The following is a 24,697-nucleotide window of genomic DNA, read 5'->3' as shown; positions in this document are numbered from 1 at the left end:
AAGCACACAGGTGACACCGAAAGAGCATTGAATTTTGCTGCAGAATTTGGAAGAAGCACTTTACAAGAGCAAAGTTTCCAACTCATTTACTACAAGGCTAGTTGAGCCTCAAGCCCCATGGAGATTGATTAAAAACTGGAATTTACCAATAGCCATCTTTAAATGCCACCATCCAAAACTTATAAGCAATGCATTGAACTCTTAGCTTCGACATGACAGCTACAACTTACAATCCATTTGAGTTCACAGGCAATGATTGCTCATCCGAGTAATATAATCTAGGGATTTTGGTGTTCACAGATGATAATATGTGAGATGACCTGTTTTACTCATCCAGATCTAGAGTGGATTTTGGTGTTCCACAGATGATAATAGAGCCGGTATCCACACTTGAATATGAACATCGAGATGATACATCAGATTCAACCTCATCAAGTGTCTGCACAGGTGGCATTGTGGTAGAGCCGGTATTCTTGAGGTATGCGGAGATGATACAAAGAACATCAGATTCTATCAGATGATATGGCCTCAACCTTTACCAGTGTCAGTGCAACATGAGATGATTCAACAAAAGGAACCCAAAAAGCGGAATAAAAAGTTTAACATCAGAGACAGAGAGAGAGAGAGAGAGAGAGAGAGAAAAGAAAGGCAATGCTAGAGATATGGCAACAAAAGGAACCCAAAAGTGGATACCAGTAACCCATAAACCAAAGAGAATATCCAGTCAAATGTATGGTGATTATAATTTTATTTGTCATCATATAATCTTCCTTGGGTTTCTGACACAAGAAGTTTTGATAATTCACTTAACAATCCCTCTATTAAAAAGAACGGAAACAAAAGATGTGGCTGGGTGCTGTGGTGTGGGGTGGAGGGCCACAGGGAAAAGCCAATGGAAGGTAAAGTGGTAGCAGGTCACCAACATGTCTCCAGCTTTCCTTCACAGATGAATTAAACTATAACAAGTAAATGGCTACAACTTCAACTAACCTGTACTGCTTGTTGCAAAACATGGAAAACTTCTCTTGCATGTTTTCTTTTTGCGATCACCTCATCCTGCTCCTGCAAAAGCTCTTCAAAAAGGCTTTCCCTGGTTTAACGGTAAATTCATGGACTTCAACATAACTTACCATGATAAAGTCAAACTATCTTGAAAAATGTAATAAGAGTACCTGTACAGTTTCTGTATGAAGGTGTTATGCAGTTCCCTCTTTGTATAATTGACCTAGAGCATGCAGAAGATTGATTACCAACGCTATAGAAAAAGTTATTAAATGACCCTCCCATAAAGCTGGATAAATTCAAAGAAAAGATGATAAAATTACCAAAAAGTGCATAATGGCTTTTGGAACTAGGTCTTGAATGTTCTTTCGGACAATATCGTAGTAAGACCGCAAAAGCAATTTGGTTACAATTATTTCCACTGCTCCTTGCTCTGTCAGTTCTGGTGGCCTCAGGATGGATGGAGGCTAAATTACCCCATCAACAAGAACAGCAGATTTCAAATGTTAAACAAAAGACAAATCACAAATGGATATAGAGACCGAGGTCTTTCCATAGCATACTATCACCTCTCTTAATTGGATTGTGGAGGATGAATGCTCTGTATCATGGAAAGTTTCATCAAGAGATCTGCTGATTGAATTCATTCCAGACGATGCCATGCTTCCAAATATCGATGAAATACCCCAGCCCCTTGTAGATGAATTACGGCCTAGATAAAAAACTGCTAAAATTAGCTTATTTGATAGGAAATCTAAGAACCCTTGCCAATCTATCGGATGGTCATGGTCATCCTATATTTCCTATTTGTATACATCTTAAGTAAATAAATATTCCACTTCCATCCAATTAAATATATTCCCTCTGTATAAATCACTACATATTGACACTAAAATTTCTATAAAGTCAGGATTTCCTAAATTGAACTCTGGTGAACCACAATGGAATAACAATCTTGGAAAGAACAGGCAAGATATTTTAAAAAATAGACAGAATGCATGATCAATACAAACAACAGTTTTAAGTCATGCAAGAACATCGCTTGTTGATCTAGGTGACACAAAATTAGCTCATGTACAACAGAAAAATTAATCCTTCTAATTAAAACTTCAATCTGTTTATATGGACAAAATACATCTCCTTAACTTGGTTGCCCCATCCATAAGTGAGCATGCGCTTCATTTGAGAAGAAAAATTATACATTGCAGTCATGCACAGGCAAACATGCATGTTACAATATAAGTTTCCTTAATTGTTTGTCTTTATGGCAAGTAGAATTTAAGGGTTAGAGGCTGGCTTACTCTCTCTTGTAACTATTTAAATATTATTCTCTTATGGAATTAAACAAGCAGAAATTTCTTCCAGGTCGTGAACTCCTAAAGTTCAAAGATCGTGGAGTTCTCTCTGAGCCCTCAAATGAAAAACAACATAGGTTAAAAAGATAGAAATTCCAGCAAACACTCTTCACCTTCTTTTGACCATGTGGTGAATCATAGACCCATAACCCGATCCCAAAAACAGGGCCATAAATACACATGCATGGAGTCTATGATCCTTGGCAAGATTTTGGTGGAATCCTAATTATGTTAGTGAAATCAGTTTAAGCTTGAATTGATGCATATGCATGGGAAGACAAACGAAGCTTCCGATGGTTGCATCTCAATAGCACATAACACCACTGTTGGAACATGTGAGCTTGTCTTGGAAACAAGCACATGGTTTCCAGCAGTTTTCCATAGCTTGTAAGTCCCCATGTAGTATTAATTTCTTGTTTGACTTTGTACAAGTTCCTATGTTAGTGGCATTGGGAACTACTAGCTTGTAAGTCCCCATGTAGTATTTAATTTCTTATTTGACTTTGTACAAGTTCCTATGTTAGTGGCATTGGGAACTACAACTTTTGTAATCTCCTTCTCTATTTAAATCAAATGTTAAAGGCTGAAAATATAAGGAAAAAAAAAAAAACATATTTTCCAACCATTTCCTCTCAATTTCTCTTCATCATTTCCATATTTCTTAAGAACTTGAGCTCAGATTTAGCTCAGTTTATAAGAACTTTAGCTCAAACCCAGCTAAGTTCTATTTCATTTCCGCATTTACAACCACCACTAACCCAACCAAGCAGCAGCCAAACAAAGAATAACACAGACAGACTGCAGAAAATCTTCAACTAATTGCTTATCTAACATACATGATGGTGCTTTAATTAGCAGGTGTAGCTGATTATCAACCAAGAAATTACCTGCTGGTGCTTTCTCGTTATTTGACTGGAGATGACTTCCCTGCTAAATATCAAGCATGAAGTTACAAAATGCAGTTGAAAACTTGAAAATCTACCTTGAAGCACTTTGATATCTGTTACAGATGTTGTATATCAAATAGGATTGTGTATAGCAATTAGAAGATTAGTTTAATTAGGAGTCCTTAAATAATTAGGATTTTATGCAGTGTATATATATATGGGCGTAACTTTATTGATTAATTAATCTTTTAAGAATCCATCAATCAAATTACATGGTATCAAAGCACAGAGCTATGGTCAAGTCTGTGTGTGAAATAATATGGATATATCAGCTTTTGTCTGAAGTAGGCCTTAAAACTTCAGTACCAGCAAAGTTGTATTGTGACAACCAAGCTGCTCTCCACATTTCGTCCAATCCTGTATTTCATAAACGAACTAAGCATATCGAGATTGATTGTCATTTCATTCGTGAAAAGATTCAGCAAGGTTTGATTTTTACGGGTTATGTGAAGACAAGAGAACAACTGAGAGATATCTTCACGAAGGCTCTTTATAGGACTCGAGTTGATTATCTCTGTAACAAGCTAGACAGCTTGAGGGGGAGTGTTATAGATGTTGTATATGATATGGAATTGTGTATAGCAATTAGAAGATTAGTTTAATTAGGAGTCCTTAAATAATTAGGATTGTATGTAGTGTGTGTGTGTGTGTGTGTGTGTGTGTGTGTATAGTGTGTGTATATATATATATATATATATATATATATATATGTATGGGTGTAACTTTATTGATTAATTAAACTTTTAAGAATCCTTCAATCAAATTACAATATCCTTCTCCTTTCAGAGTAAACATTCTCCACTTTGTTCATAAGGAACTTAATTCTCAACTGACAAATCATCTTTCTGAAAAAGCTTTAATCCCAAATAATTAATCACCTGATTATGTGTAACGCCATTAGCAACCGACCTAGCAAGAACAGCCCGGGATCCCTTTCCTTTCTCAGGGGTTGATAACTTTTCAACACCAATATTATCCTGAATCAAGAGGATGAAGAAATAAATGAGTATTAACATGGGCTCAAATAAGCCCAAATATGCAATGGTATTAACCTCTAGAATCCATAATGATCTAACATTGAAAAGAGAATCCTGGATGCACGTCCACTTATGTGTCTATTCTGTATTCTGAATATAGATGATCCTGATCTATAGTCACAATTGGATTTACAATTCAGTAACCAGACAAAGAATCCAAATGAACAGAAATCAAAGAATTCTACATCAGTTGAAATCAAAGGGATGATATCGATCCTAAATGGCTAATACCTGTATTGATTTCACTTGCTGCATGGCTAGTTCAACAGCTCTGTTCCCACCTATAAAATTTGGATGGGAAGAATTTATATAATCCATCTGAATCATGAGAAGGAAATGCAAATCAGCTCTTAATTCCAATATAATAATGCAAAGCAAATAGAAGTTCATGAATAATGAAAAAAATGCTAAGCCTACTGGATGATTAACCCAAGACATCTACCAGATGAAATAGTGGGTTAATAACTCATATCTGAGCCCACCTGTGAATTTGGTTGCATTAAAACCCATAAGAGTTCTAGGTGCATCAATACACTAACAATTATATATCCAACAGAAAGATGGCCTTCTATTATGAGAGCTACAAAAGCCATTCAGCTTTATGTACAACTAGACATACCGCACATAAAATTTGTTGTATCATATCTTAAGAGTCTTGTAAAGGGAGGTTGAAATTGAAACTAAGCATGGCTCCAGTTGAGAACTGGAACCGGACCGATCTCCTGTCCACCGGAACTTAACAATAGATAGATGGTTTGGTTCCAGTTCTGGTATCATCCAGTTCCAGATAGGATAAAGAAATTTCGATTTCATCTTCTGAATAAAATATTAAAAAAACTCATTTTGATTTCAGTAAGAAACAAGTAGAATATGGAGCTTGATAAAGAAAATTTCCCAATGATGTCTTTATGCTATTGCGCTATTCAGGATAAAGAAGTATGAAAGAGGAAAAAGTGGGGGAAGACAACAAGAAATACCTCCATCTCAATAATGTTTCTTATCATACTCTCAGCTGGTCTTTCACCACTGCGAAAAAACTTCCGCATCACTTCATCTAAGCGCCTTTTCAGATATGGATATCTCCGAAACTCAGTTGCTTGACAAGATTGGCTCATCTATGGTGAACATATTTATCTAAAATCATCCACTAACAAAAATCATAATGACAATAAAATCACGCTACAGCTTCTAAGCACCAAAGATGTCATATTTCTAACCTTCATTAGTTCATCATATACAAATATAAGACACTGGAGGCTAGGGTCTAACAATTGCGCTATTTGTCTTCTCACCAGAACTTCAAATGGAACCTAAAACATCAGTTTCAGAACTGGTCAATTCACATGCTGCATAACCAAGATATTAGGACCAGCACCAGGAAGATTCAAGATATACAGATCACCATACAACCATCAATGCTGACCTCTGGCACAAAAAGAGCATTTCTGGGACCAGTAGAATTCTGAATTGCCGTCCGAATATCATCATCAGTTAAACCTTCACAAGGATCCACTTCCTAACAAAACTCTAAACAGTTAAAAGGGAATGGAATTTTCAACAAACAAAAGAGCAAAAGATAGAATTATCCTTTCACATAAGAAGATGGCATGAAAGAAAGCAATAGGAAATGGGCATAAGGATTCCATCTGGCTCAAAATAAAAAAAAAATCAAAGATAGCAAATATAATATAGATTCTTTGCTGGAAATAAGTTTCACACCTCCAAGCTCTTTACAAAAATTGACTGAAAAATGTAGTGGATCCTGGCTCCCCCACACAGCTCTTTAGTTGACATCTCCTGACCTTTTCCATCCACCATTGCAGTAAAAGCTGTTGAATAATTAGCAAGAAACCATAAGGAGACATCATCAACATTAATAAACAAATGAAAATGGATGAAGAAACAGGTATTAGATTGAAAGAAACACCGATTGTGCACTTCAAATGAAAAAGAACATAACTTTTTTCCAGGTATAGAACATGCACCGTGTATATTAGTTAATTATCAGGGATTTACAAAATGAAATCCCACCTTCACAGTATCTTTTGAGGATGTTCAATAGAATCACTCCTTGGTCTGCCTAGATAATGACAATGTAAAAGGAAATATCATTAGAAAAATAAATTTTGAAATATATTTATGCAAATTCTCCTATATTATCCATAATGGTATAGACATGCACATCCCCGTAATCCCATGAACAATCATATTAATATGAGTGCATGACATACACATATATCAGGAGCAAGCTGTGAGTATCTATATACGTGTAGCAAGAAATGACTAAGCCTTTAGGCGATATAGAATTATATATTAGTTACTCAAGCAAGACAACCAAACTATAATTGATGAGTGAAACAATTAAATCGGTTATTTTAACTAATATTCCCCAGATATCATGAGAAAGTCAGAAAAAAGTTGCCAGCATACAGTTAAGACAATAACTGTGATTCAGACTTCCTCTTTCCACAATCCATTAAAAAGTTCAAATTATAGATATTGAGCACAGAAAGAAACTATACTTCTAATTTAAAATGATTCTTGCTGTAACACAGTTCGATGGCATTCCACCAAAATGCAAAGACACATCTGACTATCCAGGATGAATTATACCACTAAGAAATTGCTGATACTGCTGAAAAATATTAAAACTGACACAGATAATCATGCTAAATAATTCACATACTTTTGACTCCATGACTTCACCGTACGTGCTTAGCTCGTTAAACACAGTAGTCATACGTAAGTTCAGCTCAGCCTTCAAATGTGGAAGAACCATTCTAATATGCTGCTCCAGGATCTGATATATAAAAGCCAACAACCACCACATACATACATCAGATATAATATAAATAAGAAATGCAGATTTTCACTTGCATCTCAGATGTTCAAACAAAGAAGAAAATATGTACAAGATTACATGAGAACCACCTGATTCAGCTTCTTTGCTAACTGGGGTATTCCGCATCGATCAGAGAGAACATTATACACCTTCAGCAAGCGTGCCATCAAGCAAATTTAAAACTGTCAAAATCACCCGAGTATACATAACAATGTAACAAAAATTCTTTGGAGGAGAAAAGTACAGGATGGACACTGAAGAATCGCTCTTCCCGTGCAAGTGCATCTCGAATACTCCGGTTGTAGTTAATATCCTATAATGCATTGACATGCAAATAATCAAGCTACATAGCACTATGACTTGAATGCTAATTGACAGGAAGCAAGAAATCAATGGTTTTAGAGAAAATGATAAAAAAAAATGGTACATCATTTTCTTATCCAGCGATTTATTCAATTTCTAGTTCTATTTTCAAAGTTGAAAACAAAATTACAAGAATTGCACATTATCTATTGCCCAAACAAAGCATGGAAATGAAAATTAATAGACAAGAGAATTAAGTCCAAATTAGCGTGAAATGTGATCTTCCAACGAGAAAATTCTGTTTAATTATTAACCCACCTTAGCTATCTCATTCAATTAAAATCATTTGTACAAAAGATTCCAGCAAACACAATATATACTTAAAAGATCAACGGTCATGAGGCCATGTTTTCCTACTTTCCCGATTGTCAGTCGTGTATAAAGCCAATGTGAATTACTAGTTGAAATGAAAAAAAGAAAAGAAACCTTTATAACTGTAGAGATAATAGCATTTAGTAAAATTTACCAAAAAAAACTTTTTACAATTCAGACCTCTTGGCTGCGATTCACAACACCAATATAACCGAGACGTAGTGGGACAACTTTTCCAAGAAGAAAATTACATGCATCAGTTCCTCTGTCCATTATATCAAGCTACATAATAAAGAACAAACAATATATTGTTACTCATGCCAATGATCAAGATGCTGAGGGAAATAGGGTAAATAAAGCCAACTTCTTATAACCAATCAACAACAAGAACGCCAAACACCTTTGTGATTACTCCAATTGTCCGAGAACCTGCCAAAAATAAATAAAAATGAGTACCTAAAAATCAACATTCTAGTACAATGTATCATAAAGAAAAAGCCAAATACCATTAGGATCAGCTTCTCTAGCCATCTGAAGAGCATCAGAAGTAGCTAAATCTGAATTAGCCGGAGTAACTGCTAATATAATACAGTTTTCTTGACTAATATGAGCTGCTATCATCTTCCTAATTCTTGCTTCTATATCAGTAGGTTGATCTCCTACAGGAACCTTAGTAATTCCAGGTAAATCCACGAGTGTCATATTAAGTACATTTGGAGAATAAATCTTTAACCTGATTTGTTTATCCGAAACTCCTTTGTTATTTCCTGCTTCTCTTTCAGTCTCAGCCTACACTAACCCAAAAACAAAAAGTAAAATGAAATTATAATACAATCAATTTTTAGCAAAATCGATCAAATTATTTTTAATATATAACCTGAATCTCGTCACGGATTTTGGAGAAATCATAGAAACGTTTTCCAGGTAAATGACGAAACTCGCCGAACTCAGCGATGCTATCATCAGGAGTTTTTAAAGAGTTCTCAAGCATCAAAACAAGCGGTCTGCGAGTACAAATATCACAGCCACGTGGAAGGAAGTCGCGGCCGACAAGAGCTTCGAGTACACTAGACTTGCCGCTGCTTTGGCTGCCTATCACAGCCACCTTCGGCAGTGACAGTTTAGTTAATTCGTCGCTAATTGGTGATATAATGTCCTGAAGTTTGTGTATTATTGGAATTACTGATGAACCGATTGTCGAAACCGGCTTTCTATTGCCGTCTCCATTATCTGCGTCCTCTCCCATTGTTGTAGTGTAACAGAGGGAAAATAAGTTAGTGAATTGGTGATGAGAAGTAGGGTTTTAACTGTGAAAAAAATTATTAAAAAGCTAAATGCGTGAAGCAGAAGTTCAATTATTAATTTGAGAACTTATAGCCGAAGCTTGAAATAGAGAATTTAAGAGAGAATCACTCAGGTAGAAGTAAAACTTCTTGGGGAGGAAGAAAGACCAAATTAAGGTTGGACCATTGGAGAACTGTGGGACCCACTATTCCGACTTTAAGCGACAACGTAAAAGGCTTTATCCCTCACAAAAAGTTATCTTCCCGTCGCTTTTTTTTTTTTTTTTTGTTCTAATTATTCTCCTGAGATGGCGACCAAATAATGGATGTCAGATTCTTTACAAAAATTTTCTTTAAGGATACAGATATGTAATGAGGTCAATGGAGAAGTTTGTATTAGAACTCTATATTCGATTTTCCAAATGATCTCTGCAAAGATCACACGTTAAAATGCATTACATATTCATGAATAATATAATACTATAAAGGATAGCTCAAAACTTGAGCCATTTCTTCTCTTTTTCTTTGCTGACAACTGCATTTGACGCAGAAGCGTGAGCTGCCTCAGCTTCGGCTAAAGCTTTGCGAGTTTCATTCAACTTCCTCATTGCAGCTTCATAGACCACTTTCTCCTTTTTGTTTCTACTTGCCATCTCTTCGAGCTTTTCTGCCCGCAATCTTAACTCCTTCATCTCATCATCATAAGCTATGAGAACTCTTCTGTCAACTTTCTTTGAGACTTTGTTATGATGCTGCTTAGTTTTCGATCCACCATTCAGAGCTTCATTATGCTTAGCCAGTTGAATATTGATGAGACTAAAAACATCTGGATTCATTTCCTCCTCTTCTTTAGCTTCTTTAGCCAATGCAGCCAACTTCTTTTCACGTTTTCTCTTCCCACCTCTGCTTCGTTTCTTCCCATGATTTTCTCTGATTTCTTCTTCTTTTTGGGATTGTAAAGCATGATCAAGTGATTGCTTTGGTGGGAGGACCTTCACAGAAATGGGATCTACCATTCCCTGCCCAGATGCACCTAAACCCATCCCATCGCGATAACCCATGTTTGCCATCATCTTAGAAGCTATGCCCCGAGTGTGATTCTCCCACCTTGCAAATATGGCAGTTTCTGTTTGTATGCCTCTTTGTAGAGTGCTACTCTCAAGAAATCCTAAACCTTGTGCGCTCTCTTCTTCGTAATCGCTAGAATCAGATTGTTCTGAGCTTGAATGACTTTCTTCTTCATCGCTCCTTAAAGCATGCTCAGACAAATTCATTGAGTCACTCTCAAGTTCAGCAGAGCTTCCATCGTCACGAAAAACAACCTTCCCTACTCTGAGCTTATCATCCCAAGATTCAAGTTCAGCCTCCCTCCAAATGCCAGCATTACTATCCGATACTGCCCAAATACTGGATCCCACCATTGACTGATCCCACATTGTTGGAATATAAGTCCTCAGAGAAGATAATGGTACATCAACCCCTGCATGCACAAACCCATGTCAACTCTAGGATCCTGAGAATTTGAGCAAATGATGTATATACATATGAAACTGGTAGCATTACATACATTTTCAGGGAATATAACGGAAAAAAATGGGAAAGAAATGGAAGGTTTGTGCTGACACAGTGATGAACACAGAGGAAGAGGCTTAGAAGGAATAAGTATTCAGAATTAGCAGATTGATATGTTGAAAGCACATAGCAGTAGGAAACAATCTCAATTTACCTAATTTCTCCTGTCTTGTGAATACAAAATTAAAATCAAAGAGCAACTCAAGCACAAATGAAGAGATAAAATCAGTACCAAATACCCTTTTCCAGTTTGAAGAACCAAGAACTAAATAAAATGCCCTCCATTATTATTCTATAACAGTTGCTTTCCAGGATAATGCTGGCAATACCTTTATCAAACATCCCCAAATTGTGGAAAAACAGAAGTACGAAAATAAAATGTTCATGAAATATCTTGTGCTTACTGGTCCACAAAGTGGAAGTTATTGCAACATACCATGAGATAAGCGGCAATTAGTACCAAATCGACATCGTTGTTGCAGAAAAAACTTGCATGTCTGCACTTAGGTGATCTAACATTAGTACAATGACTATTATAAACCATCGGTTTGTACTTTATAAACTGGCTCAAAGAAATATCAAAACATTAACATTATTCAACCAAATAGTAACATTAAGTGGAGTATAGCAGAATTTTGCAATTAGTTTTTGCCTTTACGGCAAAGGCAAACAAACACTTGAGGTCTTCCATGCAAACGAGATATACGGGGAAGTAAAGGAAAAAAGAAACAGTAAAACCAAACAAGATCTTCCCCAAGAAAATAAGAAATCAACTTGATCTACAAATAGATAGAAAAGCAGAAAAGTGACCCACCAACATATTTTCTGATGTAGGGGTGAGGAAAGCAATCTTCGCATTAGTAGAACCTTCCAGCTCAATAATCTTACCATTATACCAACGTCCATCATTGTGGCGGAATCTACACTTTGATCCAACAGAGTGACTGTGCTCCTCCAGAGGTTCTGCTCCAACCTCATCTGAATCAAGAGGCTCTATTTTGACATCATTACCAGTATCCTTGGAATCATGTAGTGCAGAATCAACTTCTCGTAATAAACGTGCACGCTTTAGATGCAGGAGTCCATCCTCTGCATCTTTAATTGCCTGAACAAGCTCCTCTTGAACCTAAAAGAGACAAGTTCCTACCAATCAACTGATGGAACTACTGCAAAAAATCTTCACATAAACATAATACAAGACCATTTGAAATACAACTCTGACCCCAACTTATTAACTAAGGTAGATTTGGGGGCAATCAATGGAGAGAAATGCTTGTGCTCCTCTTTCCCTCAGTTTTCTCTCTGTTGTAGAATACTCATTTTGGCAAAGAACTAACTTGAGCATTAGATACCCCAGCAAGATTGCTTCCCCGCAGTTATTTTCTCTACTTTGCAGGAATCCAATACCAACCAGATAATGAGGACCCCCATTCCAACAGATAGAACTTCTTACACATCCATTGATAACAAATTTCCACATAAATTTATATATGTTCATGTTAGAAAGTTAACAATTTGATAGTAAAACCTGGTTAGCGTTTTGCAACCATGAAGCCTTTAACAGAAATATCACAGCATAATTCGTATAAAAAAGATTAACCTGAAGTTTTGAATCTTTTCAATTGGGCAACACATTCGCATATTTACCAAAATCAGATTGGATATTTTGATAACCCTAGCCTTCAATTAGGGAAGCAAACAAATCAAAAAATTAAAGAGATAAGAAGAGAAAATATACGGAGAGAAGCTCGTGATTAGAGGGGTCAGAGGCGAGAGCATCATTCAAGGCAGCAAGTGAGTCTTTCTGTTCCTCTAACTGTAGCTCTAGCTGTTTCTCTAGCGCTCTCTCTTCTTCTTCGCTCGCCATCTTCTTTGAGATCAATGTTTCTCCCACCTTCTCTCTGTCTTGTTAGTCTATTTTGCTTCGTCGTTTTGTAAACGCATTTTAAAGTAATAAATGCATGCCAATTTATATAAATTCACTAAAACGACCTGGCGTTTACTATATAACGCCCAAAAAATTCCAAAATAAAAAACAAGTATTTTTGGCGCGGCTTAAGCAAAACAAAGCATAAAAATCGAGTGCAGTGAAACCCTAGAAAGGGGGGAAATGGGGCATCACAGTCACCAAGCAGCAGATAATGTGGTGAATCTGTTAAAAAAGGCAAATCATGACCTTATTTTGGTTCAATTAAAGCTCGAGAAGGAGTTTCAACAAGTTTATCCCGATAATGTTTGCAAAATTTTCATCTCTCAATCAAAGTGCTGAATTTGATTTTAGTTTACTCGAGTGTCTTTAATTAGGGTTTGTTTTTTAAAACTGCAGGCAAATCCTATGAAGTTAGTCAATAGAATAAAGAAGATACAAGAGGATCTTTCTATATTGAAAGAACAGTGCGGCGAGCTTCTTGCTGCCAAACAGGTACTCTATTGAATTCAGACCTTTCCAAACATACTAAATAGAACAGAACTGAATTCTTGCATCTTGAGACACTATGTATTATGTGTATAGATCTTGTGTGTGTGTAGGATTTGATTGATAAAGCTCGCACAAGTCTTGTTGGGAATAGAAATCAAATACAGCGAATGCAGGCATCTGTGCGCATTCCTCTCACTACTGTTGATGAGGATCCTGCATTTGCTAATTTCAACCAGGTTTGTTGAGTTTTACACATATTTATTTTGTTGTTATACTACTGGTTGCATATTTTTCCAAATGATGCGCAAGCGTTTGCACCATTTGCCAGCAAGCAACCAAAAGAAATTGTAAGGCTTTGGATAATTAATACCCATCTTGGATGTGCTGGGTAGCTTTTCTTTAGCCATTATAAAGCCTACACAGCTAAATGTCAATACCTTCTTTGCTTCATCGCTATTCATTATTCACTAACCCGCTTAATCTTACACACAATTTTCTTGAAGTACCAATCTTACCTTTCTTTGTTTATTACTTTTTTTTAGATAATTGACGAGTGGACAGCTCAGGTCAGATCAAGAACAGGTAAGAATTAATTAGTGGTGGGAGGGCTTTTCTCTTTACTGCATATTCAAGGTGGAGGACCTGGAGGTTCATTATTAGTGCCGGAAAGCGTGTAGATGCTTCCTGCGAGATGACTTTATAAGTTTCGAATTTGATGTTATTATCTTATCAAAGGTTCTGATTATGTTGTGTAGCTGATGAAAGTAAGTATAGTGTGCGTCGGGTCTCTGTATGATTGGTGGATATGGAAATAGTTGTGGTACGGAATTGAAGCAGATGGATATTGGCAGGAAGAAGAAAAAAAAAAGAAGTTACAAACTAATAGTGTTTTCTGGAATGCTCATAGGATAAGTGTGTATGTTGCGCATATGTGAATTATAAGGAATCTTGTTTTACTGATGCAGGGGATGAAGGGCAGAATTCAGAATCAGAGGATATAAACAATTTACTCTTCTCAGCTATAGTTCACAGTAATTGAATAGCCTTGTTGACTATAAGATTCTTCAGTTATGCTCCTTTGAAACATTGTTGGAAGAGGACTCTGCATTCAGTTTAAAGTTCTAATTGTGCCTGTTTGGAGGTGTAATTTTCTGTATTGTGAGACAAAATTTGTACAGACTACTACAAATACTTCTTGATGTCATGCTAGTTTTCTGCATTTAATATGTAAAGTCGCAGAATTTTACCATTCTGTCATTCCATTGATGTCCTCCCTTTGGTATTCACATCCTGAACGTGGAAGACTTGGGCAATGATGTATTTTAACAGTAAACCAGCCCTTCATATAACTTCAAAGGCTATTCCGATGTTGTATTGAGATTGTTCCGGTGGGCCTCAAGAGTTTGAGTCAACTTACTTTATTTCAGAGGTTATAATCTGCCTTGAAGATGAACATTCTTATGCAATCCTATGACCTAAGCTCATTCACCTGTCCGTGTCTTTTGTGTCTCAAGTCGCACGTACAGGGGCTATCAGAAGCAATGACAGGGAATGAGCTTAGCCCGTGATTTCAATATTTTGAACATTACATCTTTCCCTTTTTAGCCCTCTCCATCAATCAAAATGGAGATATAGGGGTCATATGAATGTCACAAAAGCTAACCACATTTAGCTTGAAAAACACGTAAACTCATGCAATTCAAAGATTTACTGAAGAGAAATTTGAAGTTTTTGGGCAAGAAAAGAACACCCAACAACACTAAATTTGAGATTTAGGTAAAGTGGCCTGTGAGCATAGGTTTAGATTTAGGTGAAGTGCCCTGTAAGCACAGGTTTTCTTCAATGATGAAAGACTTTCAAAGTTAAAATTAATCAGTGTGGCGAAAACAGAGATCCAGAACAAATAAATTCAGTAAAAAGAATAATCTGGCTAATGATTGTGTTGACATGTATTGACTTGTTCAATAGACATTAAAGAATACACTAATAGACAGTATGATCTGTGGCTGTGCTATAAAGTAAATGACACAGTAATGTATTCCAAAAAGGATGCGAATGTCGTGACAGGAAGTAACGGTGTGGATATTATTATGAAAGCCTGTTTCTGGCAGCACGACCCCTGAAAAACAAAGACAGAGAACTATGTGTTATACTGAAATTTTAGCATGCCATTGGAGATTTGTATTATATCCAGAACTGGAAAGAACAATCAAACAATAATTAGCTCTTTCAGGTTTTAATATACCTTTCCAGCACATATGACACAGGTAGTGTTTCTGGAAGGGACTTGGCAAAGAATGTTATCACCAAGAATGAAAAAGCCAGTACCCGCACACCATTTACAGTCAACGTGCCCATTTGAGTTGCAGGAAGTGCACCCGACTGGTCTTGGTTGCTGTAAGCATCACAGAATTTGAAAAATTAATCATACCATAGACCCACATATCAGTTGCAGTTGATTTACTCTTATAATCCATCGTAAAACCAAAAACCAAGTAAATGAATGAAAAAATAAACTCAGCAATGACCTGTGATATTAGCCAAGCTTGTTCCATGCGCTTAATGAAATTAGAAGAGCTCTCGTACGAATCCACCACTGATGCCCTCACCCGACAAACCCTGGCGAAGGCGGTGGTTGTACCGCGAGGTACAACTCCCATATTGATCGGTGCTCTATTGGTTGATACATTGGCTACAATCGCAGGGCTGCCACATGTCAAGGGTTTAAGACAGTCTTCTTGTGGCGGAAACCCTTTACTGGACCGATATCCGATCCGGTGCAATTTAGAGGGCCCTCTATTTGTTTTCGGTTCCATTGGCAGTATATGGGAAGACGGGTTCCGTTGGGTTCTAAATCTAATACTAGAAAGCCGAAAGACCTAAAGCAAGTAAAACAAGTGCCGAACTACAGCTGACAATGGCTGTTATTAAGAAGCAGGAAACCATCGTCCAATCCATCGGAAGCCACCAGATACCCTTACACCATCAGACCTTAAGCTAGATTGTTCACTTGAACACATATCCACCAGTAGCTCGCGAAATCAGGAGGAAAATATACAAAACAATGTCAGAGTACATTTGGCGTTAAGTTCTGCAAGAGAACTAGATCAATTGGATCTCCCGTTTCCAGCGAACTCCATCGAGAACACCAGCAACTCTTCCTCTCTCTCGCCTACATTCATTTGGCGACAGAGGACAACGACAGGCTACACAGGTGGATGTCACCACAGCAACTGGCCAAGTAGAGACCAAAACTAAAAACTCTTGTACCAAAAAACCAAAATCAAAACAAGGCATAAACATAAAAAAAAAATATCTAAAGATATAAACACCTAAAATCTTGAGAAAGATCACAAACTAGGCCATGGAGCTGGCTGTTGGTGGCTCTTAAAACCCGCCCCTAAATGAAACCTAAACCCTAGGTATTGCAATAAAATAACTTAAAGAGAACAAGATGAAAAATGCTTTTCTAAACAGTCTCAATTAGATAATACCCTTTTTCTTTGATTTCTGTATGCCTCCTTAATCTCGATAACTATCCGGTAACATCTAATTAAAAGCTATTTCTGTAGTGTTTGATAATGCCTCGATACATCATCGATAACTATCACGGTATTGAACCAATAATCCAAGATGAGAAGAGTAACCTTTTCCCTATCAAAATAAGAATTTTTAGATGGATACGGTCCGGTTAGATGGATACCTGGCTAGTGGCTCAGATGATGAGAAGAGTAACCTTTCCCTATCAGTAAATAAAATTTTTAGATGGATACCAGTTTTTTGTACCGTCAAGTATGAAAAGGAAGGGTGCATTACTTCGTACAATTAAAGCTTCCTTTTTTCTTTTTTACATACAATAATGGAGAGTCAGTCATAGGAAATTATTGATTTGTTAACCACATTGGCAATCTAGCATCAAAGATTATGTTTGTAGTGGAAACTTGCAGGAAACAGTTGAAGGAAATTTTGTCCCAGTTCAATTAATTACAGCTCTGTAAGCATGTTATACAATAGATTTAAAAATTAAAATAAATCTTCAATTTAATTTAGTTCAGGTATAAAAAATTGATTTCTAGGTGATGTGTTATGAATTAATGATTTCAATCTCCGCAGAAACAGTTTTAGGAAATTTTGTTGAAGGAAATTTTGTCACATAAACCCTATTGTCATCATAATAGAACCCACTCCATAAACTACCATTTAAGGTTAGCAACCTGACTTCTCAATGTGCATAACCAAAACCCATATCAAGCAAGGAAAGTCTAACCCCTTTACTCTCCAAAATTGGCTTCTAAGCATAAAACAGTACCATTGCATTTTTCTCTTACAGGGCCCTTCTTCAAAATCTTTCAGAAAAAAAGAAGCAGCAAGAAAACAAAAAGAAGACTTGACACACACAGGTCAACCTTTGTTCAAGCAGATGCAAACACTTTCAGAGACCTTGTCCAGAAGCTTTTCATAACTCCACTCTCCAAGCTCTCCCAACCACAGGTCCTCGCCGGTCACTTTTCAAGCTCCAAGAACGCAGACACACCATCATCAGAAAACTTTCAGAAAAAAGAAGCAGCAAGAAAAAACAAAAAAGAAGACTTCACCATCTGAATCCCCTCTGTTTACTTCAATCTCCTTTCCCTAAAATGGAAAGAGTACACATGAACACCATGACATCTCCAACTTCATCCGTTCAAGCAGAGACTCCAGAAGCGAACCGGTAACTCTCTCGAGAAACTCCAGTCTCCTCAAAGCTCCCATCTTGAACGCAGACACACCATCAGAAAACTCGAAATCAAACTCGGGCTCACCTCCTCTCACAAACCACACCGAGTCAGCTCGACGATCCCCAGTCCAGTCACTCCACTCTCCTCTGAATCACTCTTTTTCAGAAGCCCCGGCACTGATCAGTCGTCATCGCCGTCGTCCCCAGCAGTTTCAGAGGAGGATAAAGCTATAGCAGAAAAAGGGTTCTACTTACATCCATCGCCGTTGACTACACCTAGAGGGGGTGAGCCACCGGAACTCTTGACTCTTTTTCCACTCAGCTCTCCGAGCCGGAGAAATCAAGATTAGGGTTTTCTTTCGGTTTTGTGGTTTTCTTGTTCTTTAAGTCCTGAAAAAAATGGTGCAGGAAGCACGTATGTTTATTATCTCTTGGATCGAGGCATGTATCATATCCCATCCCATATATACGTGATTCTTGCCATAATTAGACAGTCTCTTAAGACTATATTTTTCTTTAAATTTTTTTTTTCTCTTTTCAAGATTTAACAAGAAAAGTAATTAGCTATCATGCTTCAGATTTTTCATTTCAATTTTATTTTTTTTCTGGTGTGGTGCTGTTGGATCGGTGATGGGTGTAGAATAGCAGTGTGGCTGTGGGTTAATTATTTTTCAACGGGAATAACATTCATGGAGGTAATGGCAACCATTTCCCAAAACCGATAATGATTGACATTTATTATTTCTTCTTTTTCTTTCTTTTGATTATACCTTTCTTAACGTTATTCTATTTGTTTTTTTTTTATTTGTGACAGTGTATTAAAATGTTGACTTTTTAAATATGATGAATTTGTCTCTGCAACAATCATCACTCCAAATATCTTTCTTTCTTTTGTTTCGACTCCGCTGTACTTTTTAATCGTCTGATCCTATGTTTCTATGTTGTGGAGTGATCTTTTTAAATGGTTTTTTTTTTTTTTTTATTTTATAACTTTGCACTAGGTTTTCTTTTCCATTCCTTTTCTACTCAAAGCCTAATTTTACAAATCTATTGCTCTCTTCGCCTTTTCAAGTATAGAAACTAAAAAAGGCCACTTAGAACTATCCAGAGAAAAGAAATCAGAATCATTAATCTCATTGGCTTTTTCTTTTTCTTTCTTTTCTTTATCAGAATATTATTATCAAAATTATTAAATGCAGAAATGTTTATTCATATCATTTGTCTTATGAATTCCTTTTTTTCAGTGATGAGAGCATACAGATGCAACGAAATTTATACCATAAATTTCTCCTTATTATAAAAAGAAAAAATCTGCATTAATTAAAAATAATAATTTGATTAGTATTTTTATTTGAAAAGAAAAAAAATCAAAGAAATTTTAAATTTGCTGACGATTTATCTTTTTTACATGAAAAGAACTTTTAAGAAAAACCTGGATTTATGAGTTTAGAGATGAGCTCCAAACACTGCCCTAATCGAGAGAGAAGAAATGTTAGAGTACGTCAGCGTCCACATGAAATGTGTGTGGGACCATGGTTTGCACTGGACACTTCTTCAGTGGTCCCACAGACATATTTAATTGAACACTTGAAAGTAGTAATAAGTGTTTCTTGTAACATAGCGGTCGTTGGTTTGTCAAAACTCAACCATTAGATCAATAAATACAAGCGGCTGTGATTATACAAGGAAAGTTGCTTGCCAGGTGAGTAGACGGCACCAGAGACACAACAGACAAGCTCTTCGCTTATTAGGCTCATCGGCGCACAAGGGAAGTTGTGTTTGTCTAGTGGTCCCTACCTTATTGTTTTAGAATTACGTGGCTATCTCTGTCTGCATTGATTGGTCAATGAGAAATGTATTTTCTGTTTCAGCGTAACATGATAAGTCTTCTGTTCCCTAACGTATCACGAAACGCAAAGGTTTTGAGGTTTTTGACTCCTTGGTCATGCTCTGCTCACCCTCCAGCAAATCATCCTTTTTAAGTATTCTTCTTCCAACTTCAAGTGAATCTACGTTTTATTTTATTAATTAATGGATACCTGCCTAAACCCTTTATATAAGAAGCCACTTCGATGACCTAACTTGTCCATACATATAAAAATATATAGATAAACAATCCATTTTTTATCTAAATCATATTAGTAATTGTAATTCAATTTGGTTTTAAACTTGAGTTTAAAAAAATTTCTTATGGTTTTTGAACCGGGTCAAAGTTAAATTTAATTGGAGAACCATACATTTGATAGTAGCATTGTTTTAATTAATTCAAAAACAATTAAAAATGTAAAATTTCTACAAAAGAAAGAAAAATAGATGAAAAGTCAATATACCTCATTTCAACAGGTAAGTATCATTTTCTTTGATCTTTTCCGTTTTAGATGGAATAAGAATATACGTTCATGATACTTGAAGCCTAGTTCAAATAGTAAGAACGATTATTTTTTGAGAGATAGAAGCTTTAATTTTAAATCCCCACTTCTAGATTAGGTGAGATTTCACATTTTACAGCGAATGTACTCCTATTATATAAATCACAGTTTATTCAACCTCCTATAAATAAAGAAAAAAAGCATTTATGGAAAGATATATTGGAGTTAAACCAGTACTACTAAATTAGCCATCAAGGAAAAGGAATTTATTGTCAAGAAAAAAACAAAGTGTAAACCATGAGGAGGTGAAGAAGAACAAAGAGAATAGTAAAAGATAGGGCTCCATTTTTCCAATATTAAAACGCGTCTTTGAATTAAGGCTTTGTGTAGAGAGGGCTTTTCTTTTTCTTTCTTTTCTTGGCTTCAAATGGTCAATGACTCGTTATCCTATTTTTCTCTAACACAGTTAGGCCTCTATCTTAACCTTTAATTGAGTCAATGAGAAAATGATGTGCATGTCTGCCGAGATTGCTACGCTTGGTCTCATCTTTTCCACAATGACCACTATTTTCTACGTATTCCAATAATTATGAATAGAATATAATGGAGAAAATCATATTATATATATATATATATATATATATAAAGACAACATAATCATTATAATTAGTGCCAATTTAGCTAACTAAGCAATAAGCTTTCATATTAACAGAAATATGCATGTGGTGGCATGGGTCAATCACCATTGGATTATAAAAGTGCTATGAAATATAGTTCCCCCACTCAAATCACCAAAATAAGCACTATGCGTCTGGTGCATCTTTTAACCTAAACAATTATGCATATTAGTAAATCGTGTATTTGGGCCTACTATGCAATCAATTCGGCACCTTTTTTTTTTTTTTCCTTACATATATTTAGAATTAACTCAAAGTGTGTCGGATAAGACATATACGGGTGGTAAAGCACTTCCTTAATAGTTTTAACGCATGTATATATCTAATGTTCGAACTCGAGATCTTAATTATGCTAGAGTTTACTGAAACTGTCAAAATTAAAAAACTATACTAGATTTGCAAAAGTGCTATCTAAAATTTTGCTTCACAGATTTCTCATTCGTTTGATCCAGCCCTATAGCTTGAGGGTAATTACTAGTAATGGTCGTTCTGATTGCCTCTAGGACGGCATAAGCTTCAGCTATTGAAGCAAAGGGACAATTCCTAGCCAATCTGCTCGTATATTGTGGTTTCTTTCTGGTTTGTTCCTGAGGTGAATTACATTATAATTAGCTAAATCTTCATTCCTTACAATAATTACTTAATCGATCAGAAGCATATTAGCTGTCAATGAGACTATTTTTTAACAATTAAGTTCGATTTTCACTTACTTTATAATATATTTAAGCTGTGTCTGTATTAAAATATGATTAGGTATAAAGTATTTATTTAGTGAATGAAAAAGCATGTCAACTATATTAGAAGTGAGAGATGTATAATTTGCTTAGAATTAAAATCTTAGACCTAAATAATAAAATCTCTTATCAAATGAACCAACCTAGACAATATATGTCCATAAGTTGCACTAACTTCTGTGCCCAACAAAATTGATAATTGCTTCAAATTTTTCCCTAGATAAGATCAGGTGTATCCTAAAAGATAATGAGCTGTCCCCCTTAAGTCATGATCATTATTTGTAGGTAATAAGGCCTTTCTCCTCAAAATTCATAAGGTCAAGCATCTCTCAGGAATTGCACGCAGAAGGAGAAACATCTATGATTACCAACCCAACATCAATGCCTGGATATTCTTTGAAATATTTATTCAATATAGGAAAAAAGAAAGAAACAATTCCTTCTTGATATTAATTATAATTGCCTTTGAATTTTGTTAAAAGCTAATGGATTTTAGCATATATAGAGAATTAGGGTGATGGCAGCATCCTCTCCACACATGTAATTTCACTTTGGCAAAATGGAAAAAACCCTAAACACCCATGTGAAAGATTATGACCTTAAAATATATGTCATTTAGTAATGTCGGAATTACAGAATTGGACCCCATAAACATATTCATTTTAGGCCTTGTTTGCCTCACAAGGTTTGACAGTTGACACACCAAAACTATAGTGTGATTTCTTTTCTTTTTTCTTCTGGATGTTAACACTTAAGATCATGCCAATTGGGGGTAGAGATATAGAGCTGTTGTCTACCCGTAAGACATGTTTTGTGTCTAGAGTAGGCCTGGAATTCATGAAAGTGAATCAGTCGAATTTGCACAATGGCCTAACTTCTTTTTATTTTAATTGATTGAATGTATGAGAAGCTTGGAGTTTCTTACATCACTTTTGTAAAGCACAACAGTTTTCTGCCTACCTTTGCCTGTCATATTAATTCCTCAACTTACGTATTCTTGGTGCATGGAAAATTTGTTTAGAACTAGTAAGGTATTCGATCATCAAACAAATAATCCAGATAATATTGTTCCTCTTTTCTAATTAATGTTTCTTGTATTTTTCACTTGATAATTCTTGTATACCTACTCTGAGACAATTGAAGTGCAAGGAAATTTTTGCATCTTAATTGGATGCACAACTTTCTTTAAGAAATAGATAATTTGTTAAGATCTTCTAAGCTATTAGACATAGTAAAACTCGACATATTTGAACGAAGAATTCTCGCTTTGTTTATAGCAACAGAATAAGGATGCAATTGAGCCTCTCTAATTTTTAAATATGTATATATAATTATTTTAAAATATATGATTAAGTATTTATTTATTTTTTAGATATTAAACAATAATGTGTAAAACTTAACAAAAATACATTAAGTTTTTTTTAATGATATATAATTAATAAATTTTGAACTTCAATAAAATTATAAAAACAAACAGAAATTCTCATCCTCGCCTCACATTAATCTTGATCCTACGTGCGGCAGGAATGGGAATTTTAAAGTGAAAAAACCTGTCTCATTCTCCTTCATTACTCCTACAAGTTATCAGAGCACTTCGTTCAATAAGAGAAAGATAGGGAGAAATAGCAGAGATGGGATCAGAGTCAAAACAAAAAAATAAAAAGGGGTTCAAAGATATTTTTCTTTTTTAAGTTAAGGAAAATGTAAAATATGTAGAAAAAACTTGAAAATTTTGAAAAATTATAGGGGGTAAAATGGAAGATAAAATCATATATAAGAAAAAAAAAAAAAAGGAGATTTTTTATATTTGTGAGAGCCAAAATGAAAAGAAATTAAATTCTTTTTAAAAGATATGGGGAAAAGATTTAAAATCTTGAGATTTATGAATCTGGTTGGTCAAATTTCTTCATCTCATTTCCTTAGTTAAAATAAAGAGAGGACGAAGGGCTAATGGGCAAACACTTAAATGGGCTTAGACTTTTAGAATTGAAGAATCCTTGAGGCCGGCCAATATCATCTTTCATTTGGTGATCCAATCTATTTATGGGCTTCTGTATTAAAATGTATACTAATGTATTGATATATGAGATATATGACCCAATATTGTATGCCTAAACATTCAATTAACTATATCTATACAAAGTCAAATTCAATTGATAAAAATGTCTACTTTATGGGTGAAAGATCTCAGCTTCGACTCTTCTCATATGTGTTAAGATGACTACTCCTATTGTGCACTCTACAGTCTCTTGGTTCTCTTTTTTCTGGGTATTCTCCCTCTTTAATATATTAAAAAAATATATCTATATATGTATTGCATGTGAAAGGGTAAAAGAGCATTGAAAATGGGATAGTGAAGTTGGGAAACGCATAGGTGTGTGGGCAAAGGGTTTATTGGAAATCACATCCTGAAAGAAGACAGTGTTGAGAGATTCCTAAATGGGTGGCTTTAATGGATTGACATCTGCTTTGGGTGCGGAGTGTTGAGGTTACCACTTGGGCTGCTTCACCATGGGAATATCACTTTAGTTGATCTTACCATTTTGCATGGTTTCTATGTGTCTATGCTTCAAACCTATATATAGTCAACAACCCACTATTTAAAATTGTATATATAAAATTTATTAGAATCGTAAAATTATATAAACCGTAGAATTTTTCTAATAAATATGATTCTAATAATTTAAACGCATAATTTCTTTTGTAAATAATATCTTACAATCGAGCTAATATATTATTGGATTAACATTATAATTTAATTGAAAGACATTTATATCAACTCGTATTTTGCTGCTATAATTTAATATAGCCATGATAATCATTAATATCATTTTAAACACAGCCGTTAATGCCTATGGACAAAGATATAACAATTGGAAATCTTATAGCACATGATTCACCTTTTATGTATCAAAATTCTTAAGGTTGACTTCAATGAAACTTGAGGAGAAAAAAGATTCCTACTTTTTCTTTTCTTATAATTTATCCATTAAATAGAAATGCTGAATTATAATAAATTGGTGATATTGGCATGACATTATTAAGTGCGTCTGCGAACTCGATATTCC

General features: G+C 35.4%; 4 protein-coding genes across 6 annotated transcripts; 1 reads left to right on the top strand and 3 right to left on the bottom strand.

Moving 5' to 3' along the window:
- Positions 1-372: 372 nt before the first annotated feature.
- LOC8274150 (dynamin-related protein 3A) lies at positions 373-9,370 on the bottom strand. 2 transcript variants are annotated; one of them, XR_003078428.2, is made up of 20 exons: positions 8,736-9,370; positions 8,365-8,647; positions 8,259-8,287; positions 8,039-8,140; positions 7,428-7,496; positions 7,273-7,332; positions 7,028-7,141; positions 6,373-6,421; positions 6,061-6,170; positions 5,765-5,857; positions 5,559-5,651; positions 5,319-5,456; positions 4,573-4,659; positions 4,183-4,281; positions 3,245-3,287; positions 1,572-1,714; positions 1,326-1,469; positions 1,173-1,225; positions 991-1,073; positions 373-439 (listed from the first exon to the last, which is right to left on the bottom strand). XR_003078428.2 is itself a non-coding variant. In XM_025156708.2 (19 exons), the coding sequence occupies exons 1-19, from the start codon at positions 9,102-9,104 to the stop codon at positions 982-984; spliced, it is 2,187 nt and encodes a 728-aa protein (XP_025012476.1). In that variant the 5' UTR covers positions 9,105-9,370. The 2 variants fall into 2 exon arrangements, 1 of the variants encoding a protein (XP_025012476.1); XM_025156708.2 differs by lacking the exon at positions 373-439 and having other exon boundaries at positions 982-1,090.
- A 141-nt stretch (positions 9,371-9,511) lies between these two features.
- LOC8274151 (zinc finger CCCH domain-containing protein 18) lies at positions 9,512-12,674 on the bottom strand. Of its 2 annotated transcripts, XM_002515347.4 has the most exons (4): positions 12,452-12,674; positions 11,528-11,839; positions 11,150-11,210; positions 9,512-10,621 (listed from the first exon to the last, which is right to left on the bottom strand). In XM_002515347.4, the coding sequence occupies exons 1-4, from the start codon at positions 12,578-12,580 to the stop codon at positions 9,636-9,638; spliced, it is 1,488 nt and encodes a 495-aa protein (XP_002515393.2). In that variant the 5' UTR covers positions 12,581-12,674; the 3' UTR covers positions 9,512-9,635. The 2 variants fall into 2 exon arrangements, with proteins under 2 accessions (XP_002515393.2, XP_048227625.1); XM_048371668.1 differs by lacking the exon at positions 11,150-11,210 and having other exon boundaries at positions 11,602-11,839.
- Positions 12,675-12,750: 76 nt separating this feature from the next.
- On the top strand, positions 12,751-14,358 carry LOC8274152. Its single transcript, XM_002515348.4, has 5 exons — positions 12,751-12,946; positions 13,040-13,135; positions 13,243-13,368; positions 13,675-13,714; positions 14,098-14,358. The coding sequence occupies exons 1-5, from the start codon at positions 12,824-12,826 to the stop codon at positions 14,169-14,171; spliced, it is 459 nt and encodes a 152-aa protein (XP_002515394.1). The 5' UTR covers positions 12,751-12,823; the 3' UTR covers positions 14,172-14,358.
- Positions 14,359-15,319: 961 nt separating this feature from the next.
- On the bottom strand, positions 15,320-15,948 carry LOC8274153. The gene is made up of 2 exons (XM_048372391.1): positions 15,661-15,948; positions 15,320-15,527 (listed from the first exon to the last, which is right to left on the bottom strand). The coding sequence occupies exons 1-2, from the start codon at positions 15,946-15,948 to the stop codon at positions 15,369-15,371; spliced, it is 447 nt and encodes a 148-aa protein (XP_048228348.1). The 3' UTR covers positions 15,320-15,368.
- Positions 15,949-24,697: the final 8,749 nt, after the last annotated feature.

This window comes from Ricinus communis, chromosome 3, assembly GCF_019578655.1.
Source record: "Ricinus communis isolate WT05 ecotype wild-type chromosome 3, ASM1957865v1, whole genome shotgun sequence".
Lineage (NCBI taxonomy): Eukaryota > Viridiplantae > Streptophyta > Magnoliopsida > Malpighiales > Euphorbiaceae > Ricinus > Ricinus communis.
This window is presented reverse-complemented; position numbering and strand designations above follow the sequence as displayed.

What these genes read in the sequence shown, in the direction of transcription:
- LOC8274150 (XM_025156708.2), bottom strand. Translation starts at nt 9,104, where the DNA reads ATGGGAGAGGACGCAGATAATGGAGACGGCAATAGAAAGCCGGTTTCG. An exon ending in TTTTTGTAAAGAGCTTGGAG is followed by an intron (nt 5,858 to 6,060) that starts GTGTGAAACTTA and finishes GAGTTTTGTTAG; the next exon opens with GAAGTGGATCCTTGTGAAGG. An exon ending in AAGCCATTATGCACTTTTTG is followed by an intron (nt 1,226 to 1,325) that starts GTAATTTTATCA and finishes TGCATGCTCTAG; the next exon opens with GTCAATTATACAAAGAGGGA.
- LOC8274153 (XM_048372391.1), bottom strand. Translation starts at nt 15,948, where the DNA reads ATGGAACCGAAAACAAATAGAGGGCCCTCTAAATTGCACCGGATCGGA. An exon ending in AAGCTTGGCTAATATCACAG is followed by an intron (nt 15,528 to 15,660) that starts GTCATTGCTGAG and finishes TGATGCTTACAG; the next exon opens with CAACCAAGACCAGTCGGGTG.
- LOC8274152 (XM_002515348.4), top strand. Translation starts at nt 12,824, where the DNA reads ATGGGGCATCACAGTCACCAAGCAGCAGATAATGTGGTGAATCTGTTA. An exon ending in AACAAGTTTATCCCGATAAT is followed by an intron (nt 12,947 to 13,039) that starts GTTTGCAAAATT and finishes TTAAAACTGCAG; the next exon opens with GCAAATCCTATGAAGTTAGT. An exon ending in AGCTTCTTGCTGCCAAACAG is followed by an intron (nt 13,136 to 13,242) that starts GTACTCTATTGA and finishes GTGTGTGTGTAG; the next exon opens with GATTTGATTGATAAAGCTCG.
- LOC8274151 (XM_002515347.4), bottom strand. Translation starts at nt 12,580, where the DNA reads ATGGCGAGCGAAGAAGAAGAGAGAGCGCTAGAGAAACAGCTAGAGCTA. An exon ending in CTAATCACGAGCTTCTCTCC is followed by an intron (nt 11,840 to 12,451) that starts GTATATTTTCTC and finishes TGTCTCTTTTAG; the next exon opens with GTTCAAGAGGAGCTTGTTCA. An exon ending in CTACATCAGAAAATATGTTG is followed by an intron (nt 11,211 to 11,527) that starts GTGGGTCACTTT and finishes ACCTAAGTGCAG; the next exon opens with ACATGCAAGTTTTTTCTGCA.